Raw genomic sequence first — 17,937 nt, forward strand, 5'->3', positions numbered from 1 at the left:
TGGATCTGTGGACAGATCTGTGGGATTGGAGACACCAGGAATTCCGCACTGGGATCAGTGACACTGGAATTCCACAGGGCATTGGAGACATTGGGAATTCCACACTGGGATTGGAGACTCTGGGAATTCTGCACTTGGATCACAGACACCGCGAATTCCACAGGGGATTGGAGATATATGGATCCATGGATAGATCCATGGATGTATGGATGGGTGAATGGATGGATGGATGGATGGATGGATGGACGGATGGATCCATGGATCAATGGATCCATGGATGGATCCATGGATGGATGGATATGTAGATGGATGATGGATCCATGGATGGATGATGAGTGGATGCATGGATGGATGGATGGAGGGACAGATGGATGGATAATGGATGGATCCATGGATGGATTGATGGATGGATGGATCCATGGATGGATAATTGATCCATGGATGGATTCATGGAGTGATTAATGGATGGATCCATGGATGGATGGATGGATGGATCCATGGATGGATGATGAGGGGATGCATGGATTTATGGATGGATGGATGGATGGATGGATCCATGGACAGATTCATGGATAGATCCATGGATCCATGGATGGATTGATGGATGGATCCATGGACGGATGGATGGATCCATGGATGGATAATTGATCCGTGGATCCATGGATGGACTGATGGATGGATCCATGGATGAATTGATGGATGGGTGGATAGGTGGATGGATGATGGATCCATGGATGGATGATGAGTGGATGCATGGATTCATGGATGGATGGATGGATGGATGGATGAATGGATGGATGGATCCATGGATCCATGGATGGATGGGTGGATCCATGGATGGATCCACAGACGGATCCATGGATGGATAATTGATCCCTGGATGGATAATTGATCCCTGGATGGATAATTGATCCATGGATGGATAATTGATCCATGGATCCATGGACGGACATTCCCACATTTCCCACTCACCTCGGCCAGGAAGGCGCTGCTGGTCACCCTCTGGCATTCCAAGGCGCTTCCCAGCACCGGGATCAGGCTCCGGACGATCGGCGGCAGCCGGGGCCCGCAGAGCCGAGCCATGGCCCTGGGCGGGAACAGCGCTCGGAATCCCGGGAATCCCGGGAATCCCGGAATCCCTGTGCCCGGGACAGACCCACAGGGAAGGATCTGGAGCATCCCGGACGCCCCATCCGGGTTTTCTTCGGGATGAGCTCCCCAAAAGTTGGATAATCCCAATGCCAACCCGGCGGTTATTCCCGGATGTTTTGGGATGGGGTCCTGGCGATTTCCCGGGAATGTTGGGATGGGATGCACCAGGATACTCCGGGAATCCCAGGGATGCAGCAGGAAAAGGGAGTTTTCCATAGGGACCTTTGGAAGGGGATCTTTTCCATGGGATCCCATGGAAGTGGGGCAGGAATGGGAAACGATGGGAAACGCGGGATGGGTGGGAAATTGTGGGATTGGAGACACTGGGAATTCCGCAGTGGGATTGGAAACACTGGGAATTCCACAGTGGGATTGGAGACAACAGGAATTCCGAACCAGGATTGGAAACTCTGGGAATTTCACACTGGGATTGGAGACATCAGGAATTCTGCAGTAGGATTGGAGATTCTGGAATTCCACAGTGGGATTGGAGACACCAGGAATTCCGCACTGGGATCAGTGACACTGGAATTCCACAGGGGATTGGAGACATCAGGAATTCCACACTGGGATTGGAGACACTGGGAATTCCACACTGGGATTGGAGACATCAGGAATTCCACAAGGGATTGGAGACTCTGGGAATTCCGCAGTGGGATTGGAAACATTGGGAATTCCACACTGGGATTGGAAACATCGGGAATTCCGCAGTGGGATTACAGACATTGGGAATTCCACATTGGGATTGGAGACTCTGGGAATTCCGCAGTGGGATTAGAGACACTGGGAATTCCGCAGTGGGATTGGAGACACCAGGAATTCCACACCGGGATTGGAAACATTGGGAATTCTGCACTGGGATTACAGACATTGGGAATTCCACACTGGGATTGGAAACATTGGGAATTTCACACTGGGATTGGAGACATCAGGAATTCTGCAGTAGGATTGGAGATTCTGGAATTCCACAGGGGATTGGAGACTCTGGAATTCCACACTGGGATTGGAGAGACTTGGAATTCCACACTGAGATTAGAGACATCGGGAATTCCACACTGGGATTGGAAACATTGGGAATTCCACAGTGGGACTATAGACATTGGGAATTCCACATTGGGATTGGAGACTCTGGAATTCCGCACTGGGATTGGAAACATCAGGAATTCCGCAGTGGGATTGGAAACATTGGGAATTCCACAGTGGGATTACAGACATTGGGAATTCCACAGTGGGATTGGAAACATTGGGAATTCTGCAGTGGGATTGGAGACACCAGGAATTCCGCACTGGGACTGGAAACACTGGGAATTCCGCACTGGGATTGGAGACATCAGGAATTCCACACTGGGATGGGTGACACTGGAATTCCACACTGGGATCAGTTACACTGGGAATCCCATTTTGGGATCAGAGACACTGGGAATTCCATACTGGGATGGGTGACACCGGGAATTCCATACTGGGATGAATGACACCGGGAATCCCAGTTTGGGATGGGTGACACTGGGAATTCCATACTGGGATGAATGACACCGGGAATCCCATTTTGGGATGAGAGACACCGGGAATTCCATACTGGGATAAATGACACCGGGAATCCCATTTTGGGATCAGAGACACTGGGAATGCCATACTGGGATGGGTCAGGAATCCCATTTTGGGATGGGAGACACCAGGAATTCCATTTTGGGATGGGTGACACTGGGAATTCCATACTGGGATGGGTGACACTGGGAATCCCATTTTGGGATGGGTGACACTGGGAATTCCATACTGGGATGGGTGACACTGGGAATTCCATACTGGGATTGGAAACACTGGGAATTCCATTTTGGGATGGGAGACACGGGGAATTCCATACTGGGATAAATGACACCGGGAATCCCAGTTTGGGATCAGAGACACTGGGAATTCCATACTGGGATCCAAGACACTGGGAATTCCATACTGGGATCTGAGACACCGGGAATCCCAGTTTGGGATGGGTGACACCGGGAATTCCATTTTGGGATCAGTGACACTGGAATTCCACACTGGGATGGGAGACACCGGGAATCCCATTTTGGGATGGGTGACACTGGGAATTCCATACTGGGATGGGTGACACCGGGAATCCCAGTTTGGGATCAGAGACACCGGGAATCCCATTTTGGGATGGGTGACACCGGGAATCCCAGTTTGGGATGGGGGACACCGGGAATCCCATTTTGGGATGGGTGACACCGGGAATTCCATACTGGGATGGGTGACACCGGGAATCCCAGTTTGGGATGGGGGACACCGGGAATCCCATTTTGGGATGGGTGACACCGGGAATTCCATACTGGGATGGGTGACACCGGGAATTCCACACTGGGATCAGTTACACCGGGAATCCCAGTTTGGGACCAGAGACACTGGGAATCCCATTTTGGGATGGGTGACACCGGGAATCCCATTTTGGGATGGGTGACACCGGGAATTCCATTTTGGGATCAGAGACACCGGGAATTCCATACTGGGATCCAAGACACCAGGAATTCCACAGCGGTACCAACTTCCAGCTCCGGCTGCATCCCCCCCTCCACATTCCCGGGAACAAAATGATCCCACCTCACCCAAAACCCCTGGAATTCCCTGGAAGCGCCCCCGGAATTCCCTACCCGGCCAGGAGGGCGATTCCGTCGTGGTGCCGCTCGGGAATTTCCATCAGTTCCCAGCCCCCGGCGCTTCCCACGTCCCGGACGACGTCGTCGTTCCCGGCGCGCGCCAGCACCGCCTTCATCGTCTGCACCGCACAGCTGGAAAATTCGGGATCGGGATTGGGATCGGGATCGGGATGGGATCTGGGGTGCATTCGGGATTGGGGTCAAGATTGGGTCTGGAATTGGATCTGGGATTGGATCCAGATTCAGTTCGGGATTGGGTTTGGGACTGGATTCGGGATTTGGAATTGGGATTGGATCTGGGGTTGGATTTGGGATTGGATCCGGGGTTGGATTTGGGATTGGGATTGAATCTGGGATTTGGGTTTGGGTTTGGGATTGGATTTGGGATTAGGTTTGGGACTGGATTTGGGACTTGGATCTGGGGTTGGATTTGGGTTTGGGATTGAATTTGGGATCGGATCTGGGGATGGATTTGGGATTGGATCCGGAGTTGGATTTGGGGTTGGATTTGGGATTGGGTTTGGGAATGGATTTGGAATTGGATCGGTGATTGGGTTTGGAACTGGATTGAGGATTGGATCTGGGGTTGGATTTGGGTTTGGGATTGAATTTGGGTTTGCGATTGGATTTGGGATTGGATCTGGGGTTGGATTTGGGATTAGATCTGGGGTTGGATCCAAGGTTGGATTTGGGATTGGGATTGGATCTGGAATTCGATTTGGGATGAGGTTTGGGATTGGATCTGGAATTGGGATTGGATTTGGGATTGGATTTGCGATTGGGATTGGATCCAGATTCAGTTTGGGATTGGGTTTGGGACTGGATTCGGGATTTGGAATTGGGATTGGATCTGCGGTTGGATTTGGGATTAGATCTGGGATTGGCTCTGGGGTTGGATTTGGGTTTGGGATTGAATTTGGGTTTGTGATTGGATTTGGGATTGGATCTGGGGTTGGATTTGGGAATTGGGATCGGATCTGGAATTGGTTTTGGGATGAGGTTTGGGATTGGATCTGGAATTGGGATTGGATTCGGGATTGGATTTGGGATTAGGATTGGATCTGGGATTTGGGTTTGGGATTGGATTTGGGACTGGATTTGGGACTTGGATCTGGGGTTGGATTTGGGTTTGGGATTGAATTTGGGATTGGATCTGGGATTGGATTTGGGATTGGGTTTGGGACTGGATTGAGGATCGGATCTGGGGTTGGATTTGGGATTGGGATCGGATCTGGAATTGGATTTGGGATGAGTTTTGGGATTGAATTTGGGTTTGGGATTGGATCTGGAATTGGATCCTGAATGAGTTTAGGACTGGATCTGGGACTGGGTTTGGGATTGGCTACAGGATTGGATTTGGGATTAGGTTGACTGGATTTGGGATTAGGTTTGGGATTGAATTTGGGATTGAATTTGGGTTGGATTCGGGACTGGATTCGGGACTGGATTCAGGATTTGGGATTGGATCTGGAACTGGATTCTGAATGAGTTTAGGACTGGATCTGGGACTGGGATGAGGATTGGATTTGGGATTAGATTTATTTGATTTAGGATTAGGTTTGGGCTTGGATTTGGGACTGTGTTTGGGACTGGATTTGGGATTGGGTTCGGGATTGGATCTGGGGTTGGATTTGGATTCAGGACTGGATTTGGGATTAGGTTTGGGCTTGGATTTGGGACTGTGTTTGGGATTGGATTTGGGATTAGGTTTGGGCTTGGATTTGGGACTGTGTTTGGGACTGGATTTGGGATTGGGTTTGGGATTGGATCTGGGGTTGGATTTGGATTCGGGATTGGATTCCGGACTGGATCTGGGCCTGGGTTTCGAATTGGATTCGGTTTGGCTCTGGCTCCATCCAGGATATCCCGAGGGAATTCCGTGCCGGGGCACGCCGGGAATGCCGGAGTCGGAGCCATCCCAGTGCACCGGGAACGGCATCCAAGACAAAAAAACCGGGAAGGGGAAAAAACTCCGGAGCTACTTGAAGGAATTTTTTTTTCCTGGAACGAACGATTTATGGGGTTGGGATTGTTTTGCCGCGGAGCAACATCTGGAAAAGATCCGTTATCCCGTCAAAACACCGGGAAGGGGAGCCAGGGATAAATCCCGGCTGTCGGAACGGGGATCCCACACACGACGGAAATCCGGGATTCGGGATTGGAGCCGCTGTCCCACATCCCCCCATCGGGATTTGTCCCATTCCCCCGGAATTTGTGGGGTGGGAGAACCCCAAGGATTCCAGGACAGCCTCTGGAATGCTGGAAATTTGGGAATAACGAGGGAAAACGGATCCCAAACACGGGAGTTGCTCTGGAAAACATTCCCGGGAATCTGGAGCATCCTTGGATTTCCACTTGGATGGGATGGGACCATCCCAGAGGTTTTCCAACCTCGGCCGTTCCGTGATTCCGAAGGAAATCCCACGGGGAAAACCCAAGGAAGAGGCCCAAAGGTGGATTCCCGACAGAAAATCCGGGAGTTTTCCCAAAAAAAATCCCCCAGAGGAGCTGGAAAGATCCCGGTGGAGCTTTCCCTGTTTTGGATGGGCCAGGGAAAAGTGGGACAAGGAATGGGAAGGGCAGAATTCCGGGAAAAAAAACAAAACCTGGAGTGCCGGAGAGGCCTCGGAGCCTCCGGGATTAATTAAAGATTAATTAAGGAAATCCCGGAATGCGGGAATGGGGCGGGAATTAAGGATGATCCCATTCCCCACGGGACAATTCCAGGAATGTCCATGGAATTCCCAACTGGTTTGGGATGGAGGGAATTTTGGGATCAGCCCATTCCCAATTTTTCCATGGGATGCTTCCCGCTATTCCAGGACGGGACAATTCCCCTCGGTTTCCCTGGAATTCACTCTCCCACTCCTCCCACAGAATTCCCACTTTTCCCACAGAATTCCCCTTTTCCCCCCAGAATTCCCCGTTTTCCCCACAGATATCCTTTTTCCCCCCAGAATTCCCACTTTTCCCCAGGGAATTCCCACACTTTCCTCACAAAATTCCCACAAAATTCCTCCTTTTCTCCACAGAATTCCCACTTTCCCCCAGGGAATTCCTCTTTTCCCCATAAAATCCCGCTTTCCCCCCCACAATTCCCATTTTCCCCACAGAATTCCCCCTTTTCCCCCAGAATTCCCATTTCCCCCCTACAATTCCCACTTTTCCCCGCACAATTTCCTTTTTCCCCCAGAATTCCCACTTTTCCCCACACAATTCCCCATTTCCCCCCCACAATTCCCAGTTTCCCCCCCCGAATTCCCACTTTTCCCCATGGAAATCCCACTTTTCCCCACACAATTCCCACTTTTCCCCACACAATTTCCTTTTTCCCCCCAGAATTCCCACTTTTCACTGCAGAATTTCCACTTTTCCCCACACAATTCCCCCTTTTCCCCCCCCAGTTCCCCATTTCCCCCCACAATTTCCCATTTCCCCCCAGAATTCCCCCTTTTCACCCCACAATTCCCTTTTCCCCCCAGAATTCCCATTTCCCCCCCAATTCCCACTTTCCCCCCCACAATTTCCCATTTTCCCCCAGAATTCCCACTTTTCCCCCCAGAATTCCCATTTTCCCCCCACAATTCCCCATTCCCCCCCCAGAATTCCCACTTTTCCCCACACAATTCCCGCTTTTCCCCACACAATTTCCTTTTTCCCCCCAGAATTCCCACTTTTCACTGCAGAATTCCCACTTTTCCCCACACAATTCCCCATTTCCCCTCCACAATTCCCAATTTTCCCCCCAGAATTCCCATTCCCTCCAGAATTCCCACTTTTCCCCCCAGAATTCCCATTTTCCCACAGAATTCCCCCTTTTCCCCCTGGAATTCCCCATTTTCCCCTCACAATTCCCTTTTCCCCACAGAATTCCCAATTTCCCCCCCCACAATTCCCATTTTCCCCCCCCAATTCCCACTTTCCCCCCACAATTCCCACTTTTCCCCACACAATTTCCTTTTTCCCCCCAGAATTCCCACTTTTCACTGCAGAATTCCCATTTTCCCCCCCAAATTCCCACTTTTCCCCACACAATTCCCCCTTTTCCCCCTATAATCCCACTTTTCCCCCTGCAATTCCCCATTTTCCCCATGGAATTCCCACTTTTCCCTTTGGATTTCCTCTTTTCTCCATAAAATCCCACTTTTCCCCACAGAATTTCCCCATTTCCCTCCAGAATTCCCACTTTTCCCCCGGAATTCCCATTTTTCCCCCGGAATTCCCACTTTTCCCCTGGAATTCCCGCTTTTCCGCACCTGCCGGGCTGGAGCTGGTTCCTGTCCCGTCCCCGCAGGGATTTGGGGGGCCGGATCCCCACGGAGCCGCCGAGGCGCAGCAGGAGAACCTGGAAAAGCTCCGGGAATCGCTCCTGGAGCGCGGCCGCCGCCTCCGGAGCCGCCGCCAGCTCCGCCAGGGCGCGCGTGGCCTGCCCGGGAAAACGGGAATCGCCGGGAAAAGGCCGGAAAAACGGGAATTCCAGCCCCTTCCCCGCCGCAGAACCGGAATTTCCCGATGGAATTCCCAGGGATTTGGGGGTTTACTGATGGAATTCCCATGGATTTGGGATTTTCCTGTTGGAATTCCCAGGGATTTGGGGTTTTTACTGATGGAATTCCCAGGGATTTGGGGTTTTCATTATGGAATTCCCAGGGATTTGGGATTTTCCAGATGGAATTCCCATGGATTTGGGGTTTTCTCCCATGGATTTGGGGTTCTCTCCCATGGATTTGGGGTTTTCATGTTGGAATTCCCAGAGATTTGGGATTTTCATTATGGAATTCCCACAGATTTGGGGTTTTCTCCCACGGATTTGGGGTTTTCCCGATGGAATTCCCAGGGATTTGGGATTTTCCCAATGGAATTCCCACGGATTTGGGATTTCCGTCCCTTCCCGGTGGCCGAGTTAACCCCTGCTGCAGAGCTGGATTTTCCTGATGGAATTCCCGCGGATTTGGGGTTTCCCTGATGGAATTCCCATGGATTTGGATTTTCTCCCACAGATTTGGGATTTTCCTGATGGAATTCCCATGGATTTGGATTTTCTCCCACAGATTTGGGATTTTCCTGATGGAATTCCCATGGATTTGGGATTTCGTCCCACGGATTTGGGGTTTTCCTGATGGAATTCCCATGGATTTGAGGTTTACATGATGGAATTCCCACAGATCTGGGGTTTTTTACTGGTGGAATTCCCATGGATTTGGGATTTCTGTTCCTTTTCCCAGTCCCCAAGTTAACCCCTACAGCAGAATTGGATTTTCCTGATGGAATTCCCAGGGATTTGGGACTTTCTCCCATGGAGTAATATTTTGGGAATTTTTTGAGGAATTTTTGGGAATTTTTTGGGGAATTTTTTTAGGAATTCCACGGGAATTTTTAAAGGAATTTGATGGGAATTCTTTGGGGAATTTTTTCAGCATTCTTTGGGAATTTTTTAGAATTTTCTGAGAAATTCCACGGGAACTTGTGGGAATTTTTGGGAATTCCATGGGAATTTTGGGGATTTTTTTTGGGAATTCCATGGGATTTTTGGGGAATTTTGGGGAGTTTTTTGGGAATTCCATGGGAATTTTGGGGGAATTTGGGGGAGTTTTTTGGGAATTGCACGGGAATTTTGGGGTAATTTTTTGAGGACTATTTTTTGGGAATTTTGGGATTTTTTTTGGGAATTCCATGGGAATTTTGGGGATTTTTTTGGGAATTCCGCGGGAACTTTGGGGTAATTTTTTGAGGACTATTTTTTGGGAATTCCGTGGATTTTGGGGAACTTTGGGGCACTCACGGCCAGGGGCAGGGTGGTGGCCACGCGCCCGGCCGGGCTCTCCTGGAAGGGAATTTCGCGGCTCAGCCGCTCCAGGAGCTGCTCCAGGACCAGCGGGGTCAGCGCCGGCTCCGAGCCCAGCGCCCGCCACAGGCAGCAGCCGGGGCTGGAAAACACGGAATTAGTGTGGGAACGGGAATGCCGGCAGAGAAACGGGAGAAAAATGGGATTTCTGGGAGAAAATGGGATAAAAATGGGAATTCTGGGAGAAAAATGGGAATCAGGGGGGGAAACGGGAATGCCGGGAGAGAAACGGGATAAAAATGGGATTTCTGGGGAAATCCGGGAGGAAAATGGGAATTTCGTGAGAAAAATGGGATAAAAATGGGGATTTCTGGAATAAAAATGGGAAAAAAATGGGAATTCTGGGAGAAAAATGGGAATCAGCGCGGGAAACGGGAATTCCGGGAGAGAAACGGGATAAAAATGGGAATTCTGGGAGAAAAATGGGATAAAAATGGGGATTTCTGGGAGAAAATGGAATAAAAATGGGGATTTCTCGGAGAAAATGGGATAAAAATGGGGATTTCTGGGAGAAAATGGGAATTTCTGGGAGAAAATGGGATAAAAATGGGAATTCTGGCACAAAAATGGGATGAAAACGAGATAAAAATGGGATAAAATGGGATAAAAATGGGAATTTCAGGGATAAAAATGGGGTAAAAATGGGATAAAAATGGGAATTTCTGGGAGAAAATGGGATAAAAATGGGATAAAAATGGGAATTTTGGGGATGAGAAAAAGGATTCAGGATTGGGATTGGATTTGGGATTGTGAGTGGATTTGGGATTTGGGGCTAAATTTGGGATTTTGGCTGCATTTGGGATTTGAGGTTGGATTCAGGATTTGGGGCTGGATTTGGGGTTTGGGCCCGGATTTGGGATCAGGGCAGGATTTGAGGCAGGATTTGGGATTTGGGGCTGGATTTCAGGCCTGATTTGGGATTTAGGGCTGGATTTGGGATCGGGGCAGGATTTGGGATCAGGGCAAGATTTGGGATCAGGAATTCCAGGATCAGGGCAGGATTTGGGATGGGAATTCTGGGATTGGGGCTGGATTTGGGATCAGGAATTCTGGGATCAGGGCAAGATTTCGGATCAGGAATTCCAGGATCAGGGCGGATTTGGGATGGGAATTCCGGGATTGGGGCAGGATTTGGGATCAGGGCAGGATTTAGGATGGGAATTCCGGGATCAGGGATGGATTTGGGATCAGGAATTCCGGGATCAGGAATTCCGGGATCAGGAATTCTGGGATTGGGAATTCCCACCTGTCGAGGGGCAGCCCCCGTGCCAGCAGGCAGCCCACCGTGCGCCGGGGCAGGATTTGGGATCAGGGAAGGACTTGGGATGGGAATTCCAGGATCAGGGACGGATTTGGGATCAGGAATTCTGGGATCGGGAATTCCGGGATCGGGAATTCCGGGATCATTCCCACCTGTCGAGGGGCAGCCCCCGTGCCAGCAGGCAGCCCACCGTGCGCCGGGGCAGGCGCAGCGCCAGCAGCTGCACCGCTCGTTGCGCCGCCCGCTGCAGCTGCGGCTCCGCGTGCAGCGCCACCCGCGCATGCAGCGCCTGCAGCAGCTCCGGAACCTGCAACGGCGGGAACCGGGATTTGGGAATGACGGGAAAAGCACGGGAAAAGAGGGATAGCCTGGGGAAAATGGGAATGAGGGGGTTTGGGAATGCAGGGAAAAGCACGGGAATGCCAGGAACAGCTTGGGAATGCCGGGAAAAGCGGGAAAAGAGGGATAACCAGGAGAAAATGGGAATGGTGGGATGCTGGGCTGGGAAAAGTCTGGGAATGCCGGGAAAAGTGGGAAAAGAGGGATAGCCTGCGGAAAATGGGAATGAGGGGGTTTGGGAATGCAGGGAAAAGTGGGAAAAGTGGGAAGGGATCCATGGGATAATCTGGGAAAAATGGGAATGACGAGCCTGGGAATAGTGGGAAAAGAGGGATGAGAGCCTTGGGATAACTTGGGAAAAATGGGAATTACGAGCCTGGGAATAGCAGGAAAAGAGGGATAGCCTGGGAACAACAATGGGAATGTTGGGATTGTGGGCTGGGAAAACTTGGGAATGCCAGGAAAAGCAGGAAGGGATCCATGGGATAACCTGGGAAAATGGGAATTATGAGCCTGGGAATAGCTGGAAAAGAGGGATGGGAGCCTTGGGATAACCTGGGGAAAAGGGGAATGTTGGAATTTCTGGCTGGGAAAAGCTTGGGAATGCCAGAAAAAGGGGGAAAAGAGGGATAGCCTGGGGAAAATGGGAATGAGAGGATTTGGGAATGCTGGGAAAAGCTTGGGAATGCCGGGAAAAGTGGGAAAGAGGGATGGGAGCCTTGGGATAGCCTGGGAAAAATGGGAATGACGAGTCCAGGAAAACTGGGAAAAGAGGTTTGGGAGCTTTGGGATAAAATGGGGAAAATGGGAATAAAGAATCCCTGGAAAAGTGGAATAAAGAGCCCAGGAAAAATGGGAAGGGATCCATGGGATAACCTGGGAATAATGGGAATTAATTATGGGATTCCAGGCTGGGAAAAGTCTAGGAATGCCAGGAAAAGTGGGAAAAAAGGATAGCCTGGGGAAAATGGGAATGTTGGGATTCTGGGCTGGGAAAAATCTGGGAATGCCGGGAAAAGTGGGAAGGGATCCTCAGGATAACTTGGGAAAAATGGGAATTATGAACCTGGGAATAGCAGGAAAAGAGGGATGAGAGCCTTGGGATAACTTGGGAAAAATGGGAATTATGAGTCCAGGAAAACTGGGAAAAGAGGTTTGGGAGCTTTGGGATAAACTGGGGAAAATGGGAATAAAGAATCCCGGGAAAAGTGGAATAAAGAGCCCAGGAAAAGTGGGAAAGGATCCATGGGATAACCTGGGAAAAATGGGAATTAATTATGGGATTTGGGCCTGGGAAAATCTGGGAATGCCTGAAAAAGTGGGAAGGGATCCTCGGGATAACTTGGAAAAAATGGGAATTATGAGTTTGGGAATAGCGGGAAAAGAGGGATGGGAGCTTTGGGATAAACTGGGAAAATGGGAATAAAGAATCCCAGGAAAAGTGGGAAGGGATCCATGGGATAACCTGGGAAAATGGGAATTACAAGCCTGGGAATAGTGGGAAAAGAGAGATGGGAGCCTTGGGATAACCTGGGAAAAATGGAAATCCTGGAATTTTTCGGATTTTTTTTGGAATTTATAGGATTTTTTGGGAATGTTGGGAAATAAATTTTGGGAATTCCAACCTGCTCGTGCAGGATCCCCTCTCGTTCCTGGATCAGGAATGCTGGGATTTTTTGGGAATTTATTGGGATTTTTTTTTAATATTTGGGATTTTTTGGGTATTTTTTGGAATTTTTGGTATTTTTGGTATATTTTTGTATTTTTTGGTATTTTTTTGTATTTTTGGATTTTTTTTTTATTTTTGGAATTTTCTGGTATCTTCTGGGATTTTTTTTTAAATTTTTTGGTATTTTTTTAGATTTTTTTGGGATTTTTTGGGGGGGGATTTTTAAATTTTTGGGGGACTTTTTAGGATTTTCTTTTTTGATTTTTCCCATTGTTTGGAGAATTTTTTTTAATTTTTGTGGATTTTTTTTTTTTATTTTTTGGGATTTTTTTTAATTTTTAAGTTTTTTTTGAGATTTTTTTGGAATTAATTCCTGGGATTTTTTGGGAATGTTGTGAAATAAATTTTGGGAATTCCGACCTGCTTGTGCAGGATCTCGCCCCGTTCCCGGATCAGGAATGTTGGGAATTATTGGGAATTTGATTTTTTTTTTGGTTTTTTCAGTATTTTTTTGGGAATTTTTGGTATTTTTTGTATTTTTGGGGAATTTTTTGGAATTTTTTGGGAATGTTGGGAAATAAATTTTGGGAATTCCGACCTGTTTGTGCAGGATCTCCCCCCGTTCCCGGATCAGGAATGTTGGGAATTACTGGGAATTTATTGGGATTTTTTGGGAAATTTTTGGGGAATTTTTTGCATTTTTTTGAATTTTTCGGATTTTTTGGGTATTAAATTGTTGGAAATTTTAGGGAATTTTGGGAATTTTGGGAATTCCGACCTGCTCGTGCAGGATCTCCCCCCGTTCCCGGATCAGGAATGTTGGGAATAATTGGGAATTTATTGGGATTTTTTAATTGCTATTTTGGTATTTTTTTGGAATTCCTGTGATTTTTTGGGAATGTTGGGAATTAAATTTTGGGAATTCCGACATGCTTGTGCAGGATCTCCCCCCGTTTCCGGATCAGGAATGTTGGGATTTTTTGGGAATTATTTTTATTTTGTCAGGTTTTTTCGGTACTTTTTGGGAATTTTTGGTATTTTTTGTATTTTGGGGGATTTTTTTGGGATTTTTTGGAATTTTTGGTGGTTTTTTTGAGTTTTTTGGTATTTTTTGGGTATTTTTTGGCATTTTTTGGCATTTTTTAGTATTTTTTTTATTTTTGGGGAATTTTTGCAAAATTTTTTTGATTTTTAAAAATTTTTTTGAATTTTCAGAATTTTCTGGGATCTGTTGGGATTTTTTATTTTTATTTCATTTTATGGTTTTTTTTTTTGAATTTTTGGTATTTTTTCATAATTTCTTGGATTTTTTTTGTATTTTTCGGATTTTTTGGGTAATAAATTGTTGGAAATTTTGGGAATTTCGGGAATTCCAACCTGTTCATGCAGGATCTCGCCCCGTTCCCGGATCAGGGCGTTGCCGATGGCGGCGGCGGCGCGGCTGCAATTCCGCTCGGGATCGGTCCAGGCCTCCAGCAGCGCCAGCAGCAGCCCCGGCAGCTGCTCCGGGGGGATCCTCCTGCCCAGAACCTGCAGAAAATTGGGAAAATTGGGAATTCCGGAGGGGTTGGGGGCGCTGGGGGGGAAATCCTAAAAAAACTCCACAAAAAATCGCGAAAAAAAGGGAAAAAAATCAAAAAAACCCTAAAAAAAGGCAAAAAAATTTCCAAAAAATCCTCTAAAACCCCCCCCAAAAACCCCCAAAATATTTTAAAGATCACCCCAAAATCCACCTAAATAGGGAAAAAAAAAAACTTTCCAAAATTAAAAAAAGTCCCGAAAAAAAACCCCAAGAAACTCCCTAAAAATTTAAAAAAAACCCAAAATCAAAAAAAGGCCCCAAAATCCATCCGCCCAAAAAAAATCCCCAAAAAATAAAAAGAAGTCCCCAAAATCCACCCAAAAATTAAAAACATGTCCCCAAAAATAAAGAAAAAAAAAATCCAAAGATTCCCCCCAAAAATTTCCCAAAAACATCCAAAGAAATTCCACCAAAATTTAAAAAAAAATCCCACCAAAAATGGCCTCAAAACCCCCAAAATATCCCCAAAAAGTCCCTAAAAAGCAACCAGAGAAACTCCCCAAAAGTAAGAAAAAAATCCCCAAATCTCCCAAAATTCTGGTGGGATTCTCCTGCCCAGAATCTGCAGAAAATTGGGAAAATTGGGAATTCTGGAGGGGTCGGGGGTGCTGGGGAGGAAATCCTAAAAAAATTCCACAAAAAATCGCGAAAAAATGAAAAAAAACCCAAAAAAACCCATAAAATCCCCCCAAAAAATCCCAAAGAAATCCCCAAAAATTCCACCAAAATTTAAAAAAAATTCCCAAAAAATTCTCAAAGTTTCAAAAAAAAAATCCTGAAAAAATCACCCAAAAAATCCTCCCACAATCCCCAAAATTTTTCTAAAAAAATCCCCCAAAAATCCATAAACATCCACAAAAAAATTCCCAAAAAAATCCTCATAAAATCCAAAAAAAATCCCCCCAAAATCCCAAAAGATCCATAAACATCCCCCCAAAAAATCCCAAAAAATTCCCGAAGCCTCCCCCGAGTCTGGAATTCCAGAATTCCCAAATTATTCCCAAATTATTCCCGAAGAATTCCGGAATTCCCAAATTTCTCACCGCTCCCAGGCGGCTGCAGGTTTGGAAAAGGACGGAAAAATCGGGAAATTGGGAATTTTCCAGCCCCGCCTTCAGCTCCTGCAGCTCCTCCAGCAGCTCGTCCCGGTGATCCCGAGAAAACCCTGGAAAATTTGGGAAAAGAGAAAATTCTGGAATTTCGAGCTTGGAAAAATCCTTGGAATTCACCGAGTCCAATAAGAATGGGAATTCCAGAGGGAATTCAGGATTTTTTCTGATTTTTGGGGCAATTCCAGCCCTAAACTGGGGAAATTCCAAAACAATTCCCAAAATTCCCCTGGAAAATTCCAGGAAAATTCGGGAAAAGCAAAAATTCTGGAATTTTGAGATTGGAAAAATCTTTGGAAGTCATCGAGACCAACAAGAACTGGAATTCCAGAGGGAATTTGGGATTTTTTCACTATTTTTGGGCCAATTCCAGCCCCAAACTGGGAAAAACCCCTGGAAAATTCCAGGAGAACTCGGGAAAAGAGAAAATTCTGGAATTCTGGCCCTGGAAAAATCCAAGTTCATCCAGGGCCGTCATTATCCCAGAAAAAAATCTGGGAATTTTGGACTTTTCCTGATTTTTGGGGCGAATTCTTGTGGGTGAGGCCTTGAAAATCCCAAAGTTTGGGAAAGGAGAAATTCCATGGAATTCCCTCCTTGGGATTGAACCCAAAAATTTTGGGAATTCCTTGGGAAAAGCCGGAATTTGATGGGCTTGAACCCCAAAAATTCCCAGAATTCCATGGGAATGTTGGAATTTGGGATTGAACCCCAAAAATTCCCGGAATTCCCTGGAATTCCCTCTCCAGGTGTATCCCAAAATTCCAAAGGGAAGCAGCGCCCCCTGCTGGACAACCCGAGAACTCCAGGCTCAAAATCCTCGGGAACACCATTCCCAAAAATCCCAAAAATTCTTGGGAAAACCACTCCCAAAAATCCCAAAAAACCTCAGGAAACCCATTCCAAAAAATCCCAAAAACCAAAAAACCCTCAGGGTCCCTTCCCAAAAACCGCAAAATCCCAAAAAACCTTGGGAAAACCATTCCCAAAAACCCCAAAATCTCAAAAACCTTGGGATAAATATTCCCAAAAACCCCAAAAATCTTCGGGAAAACCATTCCCAAAAATCCCAAAAACCCCAAAAACCCTTTGGGACAACCATTCCCAAAAACCCTGGAAATCCCTTCCCAAAATCCCAAAAAACCTTGGGAAAACCATTCCCAAAAATCCTCGGGAAATCCCTTCCCAAAAATGGTCAGGAAACCCCTTCCCAAAAACCCCAAAATCCCAAGAAAACCCTTCCCAAAAACCCCAAAATCCCCAAAAAAACCCTCAGGAAAAACTTTCCCAAAAACCTGAAAATCCCCCAAAAAAAGCAGGAAAACCATTCCCAAAAATCCTCAGGAAGTCTCTTCCCAAAATCCAAAAAAACCTTGGGAAAACCATCTCAAAAATCCCAAAACTCTTTGGGAAAACCCTTCCCAAAAACCCCCAAACCCCACAAACCAGCCCCGAGGGTTCCCGGAAGTGTGGGAATTTTCCAGGTGGGAATTTTCCGTCCGGGAATTTCCCCTGGAATTCCGTCCCACCTTGGAAGCAGAGCTGGATGCGCAGCAGGGCCCGGACGCAATCCAGGGATCGGGAGCGGATTTCGGGAATTCCGTCGGAGCAGCGCGGAGCCAGCAGGGCCAGGAGAGCCGGGAGAGCCGGGAACGGCGTCACCGCCTGCCGGGAGAGCGGGAATTCGGGACATCGGGAATTGGGGAATTGGGGATAAAAACGGGAATGGGAACGGGAATTGGGAATGGGAATGGGAATTGGGGATGGAAAAGCGGGAATGGGAATCAGGAATTCGGGAATTTGGGAATCGGGAATTGGGAATTGGGGATGGGAATTGGGAATTAGGATTTGGGGATAAAAACAGGAATGGGAATGGGAATCAGGAATTCGGGAATTGGGGAATTGGGGATGGGAATGGGAACGGGAACGGGAATTTGGGAATTGGGGATGGAAAAGCGGGAGTGGGAATATGAGAATGGGAATGAGAATGGGAATTTGAGATGGGAATTGGAATGGGAATTGGGAATTGGGAACGGGAATGGGAATTTGGGAATTGAAAAGCAGGAGTGGGAATATGGGAATGGGAATTGGGGATAAAAAGTGGGAATGGGAATGGGAATGGGGAATGGGGAATGGGAATGGGGAATGGGAATGGGAATTTGGGAATTGGGGATGGAAAAGCGGGAGTGGGAATTTGGGAATTGGGGATAAAAAACAGGAATGGGAATTGGGAATGGGAATTTGGGATGGGAATTGGAATGGGAATTGGGAATTGGGAACGGGAATGGGAATTTGGGATGGGAATGGGAATTGGGGATAAAAACCAGGAAGG

The 17,937-nt window shown here is 47.4% G+C and overlaps 1 protein-coding gene across 4 annotated transcripts in view; it reads right to left on the reverse strand.

Moving 5' to 3' along the window:
- MROH1 (maestro heat like repeat family member 1) overlaps positions 1 to 17,937 on the reverse strand; it is a 94,521-nt gene that overhangs the window by 15,945 nt on the left and 60,639 nt on the right. For all 4 annotated transcript variants that reach the window (XM_072925136.1, XM_072925135.1, XM_072925134.1 and 1 more), the window contains 8 exons: positions 17,135 to 17,270; positions 15,540 to 15,661; positions 14,292 to 14,444; positions 11,059 to 11,213; positions 9,583 to 9,727; positions 8,057 to 8,226; positions 3,795 to 3,932; positions 973 to 1,087 (listed from right to left, as the gene is read on the reverse strand). In XM_072925136.1, coding sequence (XP_072781237.1) covers positions 973 to 1,087; positions 3,795 to 3,932; positions 8,057 to 8,226; positions 9,583 to 9,727; positions 11,059 to 11,213; positions 14,292 to 14,444; positions 15,540 to 15,661; positions 17,135 to 17,270 — 1,134 coding nt within the window. The remainder of the gene's footprint in view (positions 1 to 972; positions 1,088 to 3,794; positions 3,933 to 8,056; positions 8,227 to 9,582; positions 9,728 to 11,058; positions 11,214 to 14,291; positions 14,445 to 15,539; positions 15,662 to 17,134; positions 17,271 to 17,937) is intronic.

The sequence above is a fragment of the Taeniopygia guttata genome, chromosome 2 (assembly GCF_048771995.1).
Source record: "Taeniopygia guttata chromosome 2, bTaeGut7.mat, whole genome shotgun sequence".
NCBI classification, from domain to species: Eukaryota; Metazoa; Chordata; class Aves; order Passeriformes; family Estrildidae; genus Taeniopygia; species Taeniopygia guttata.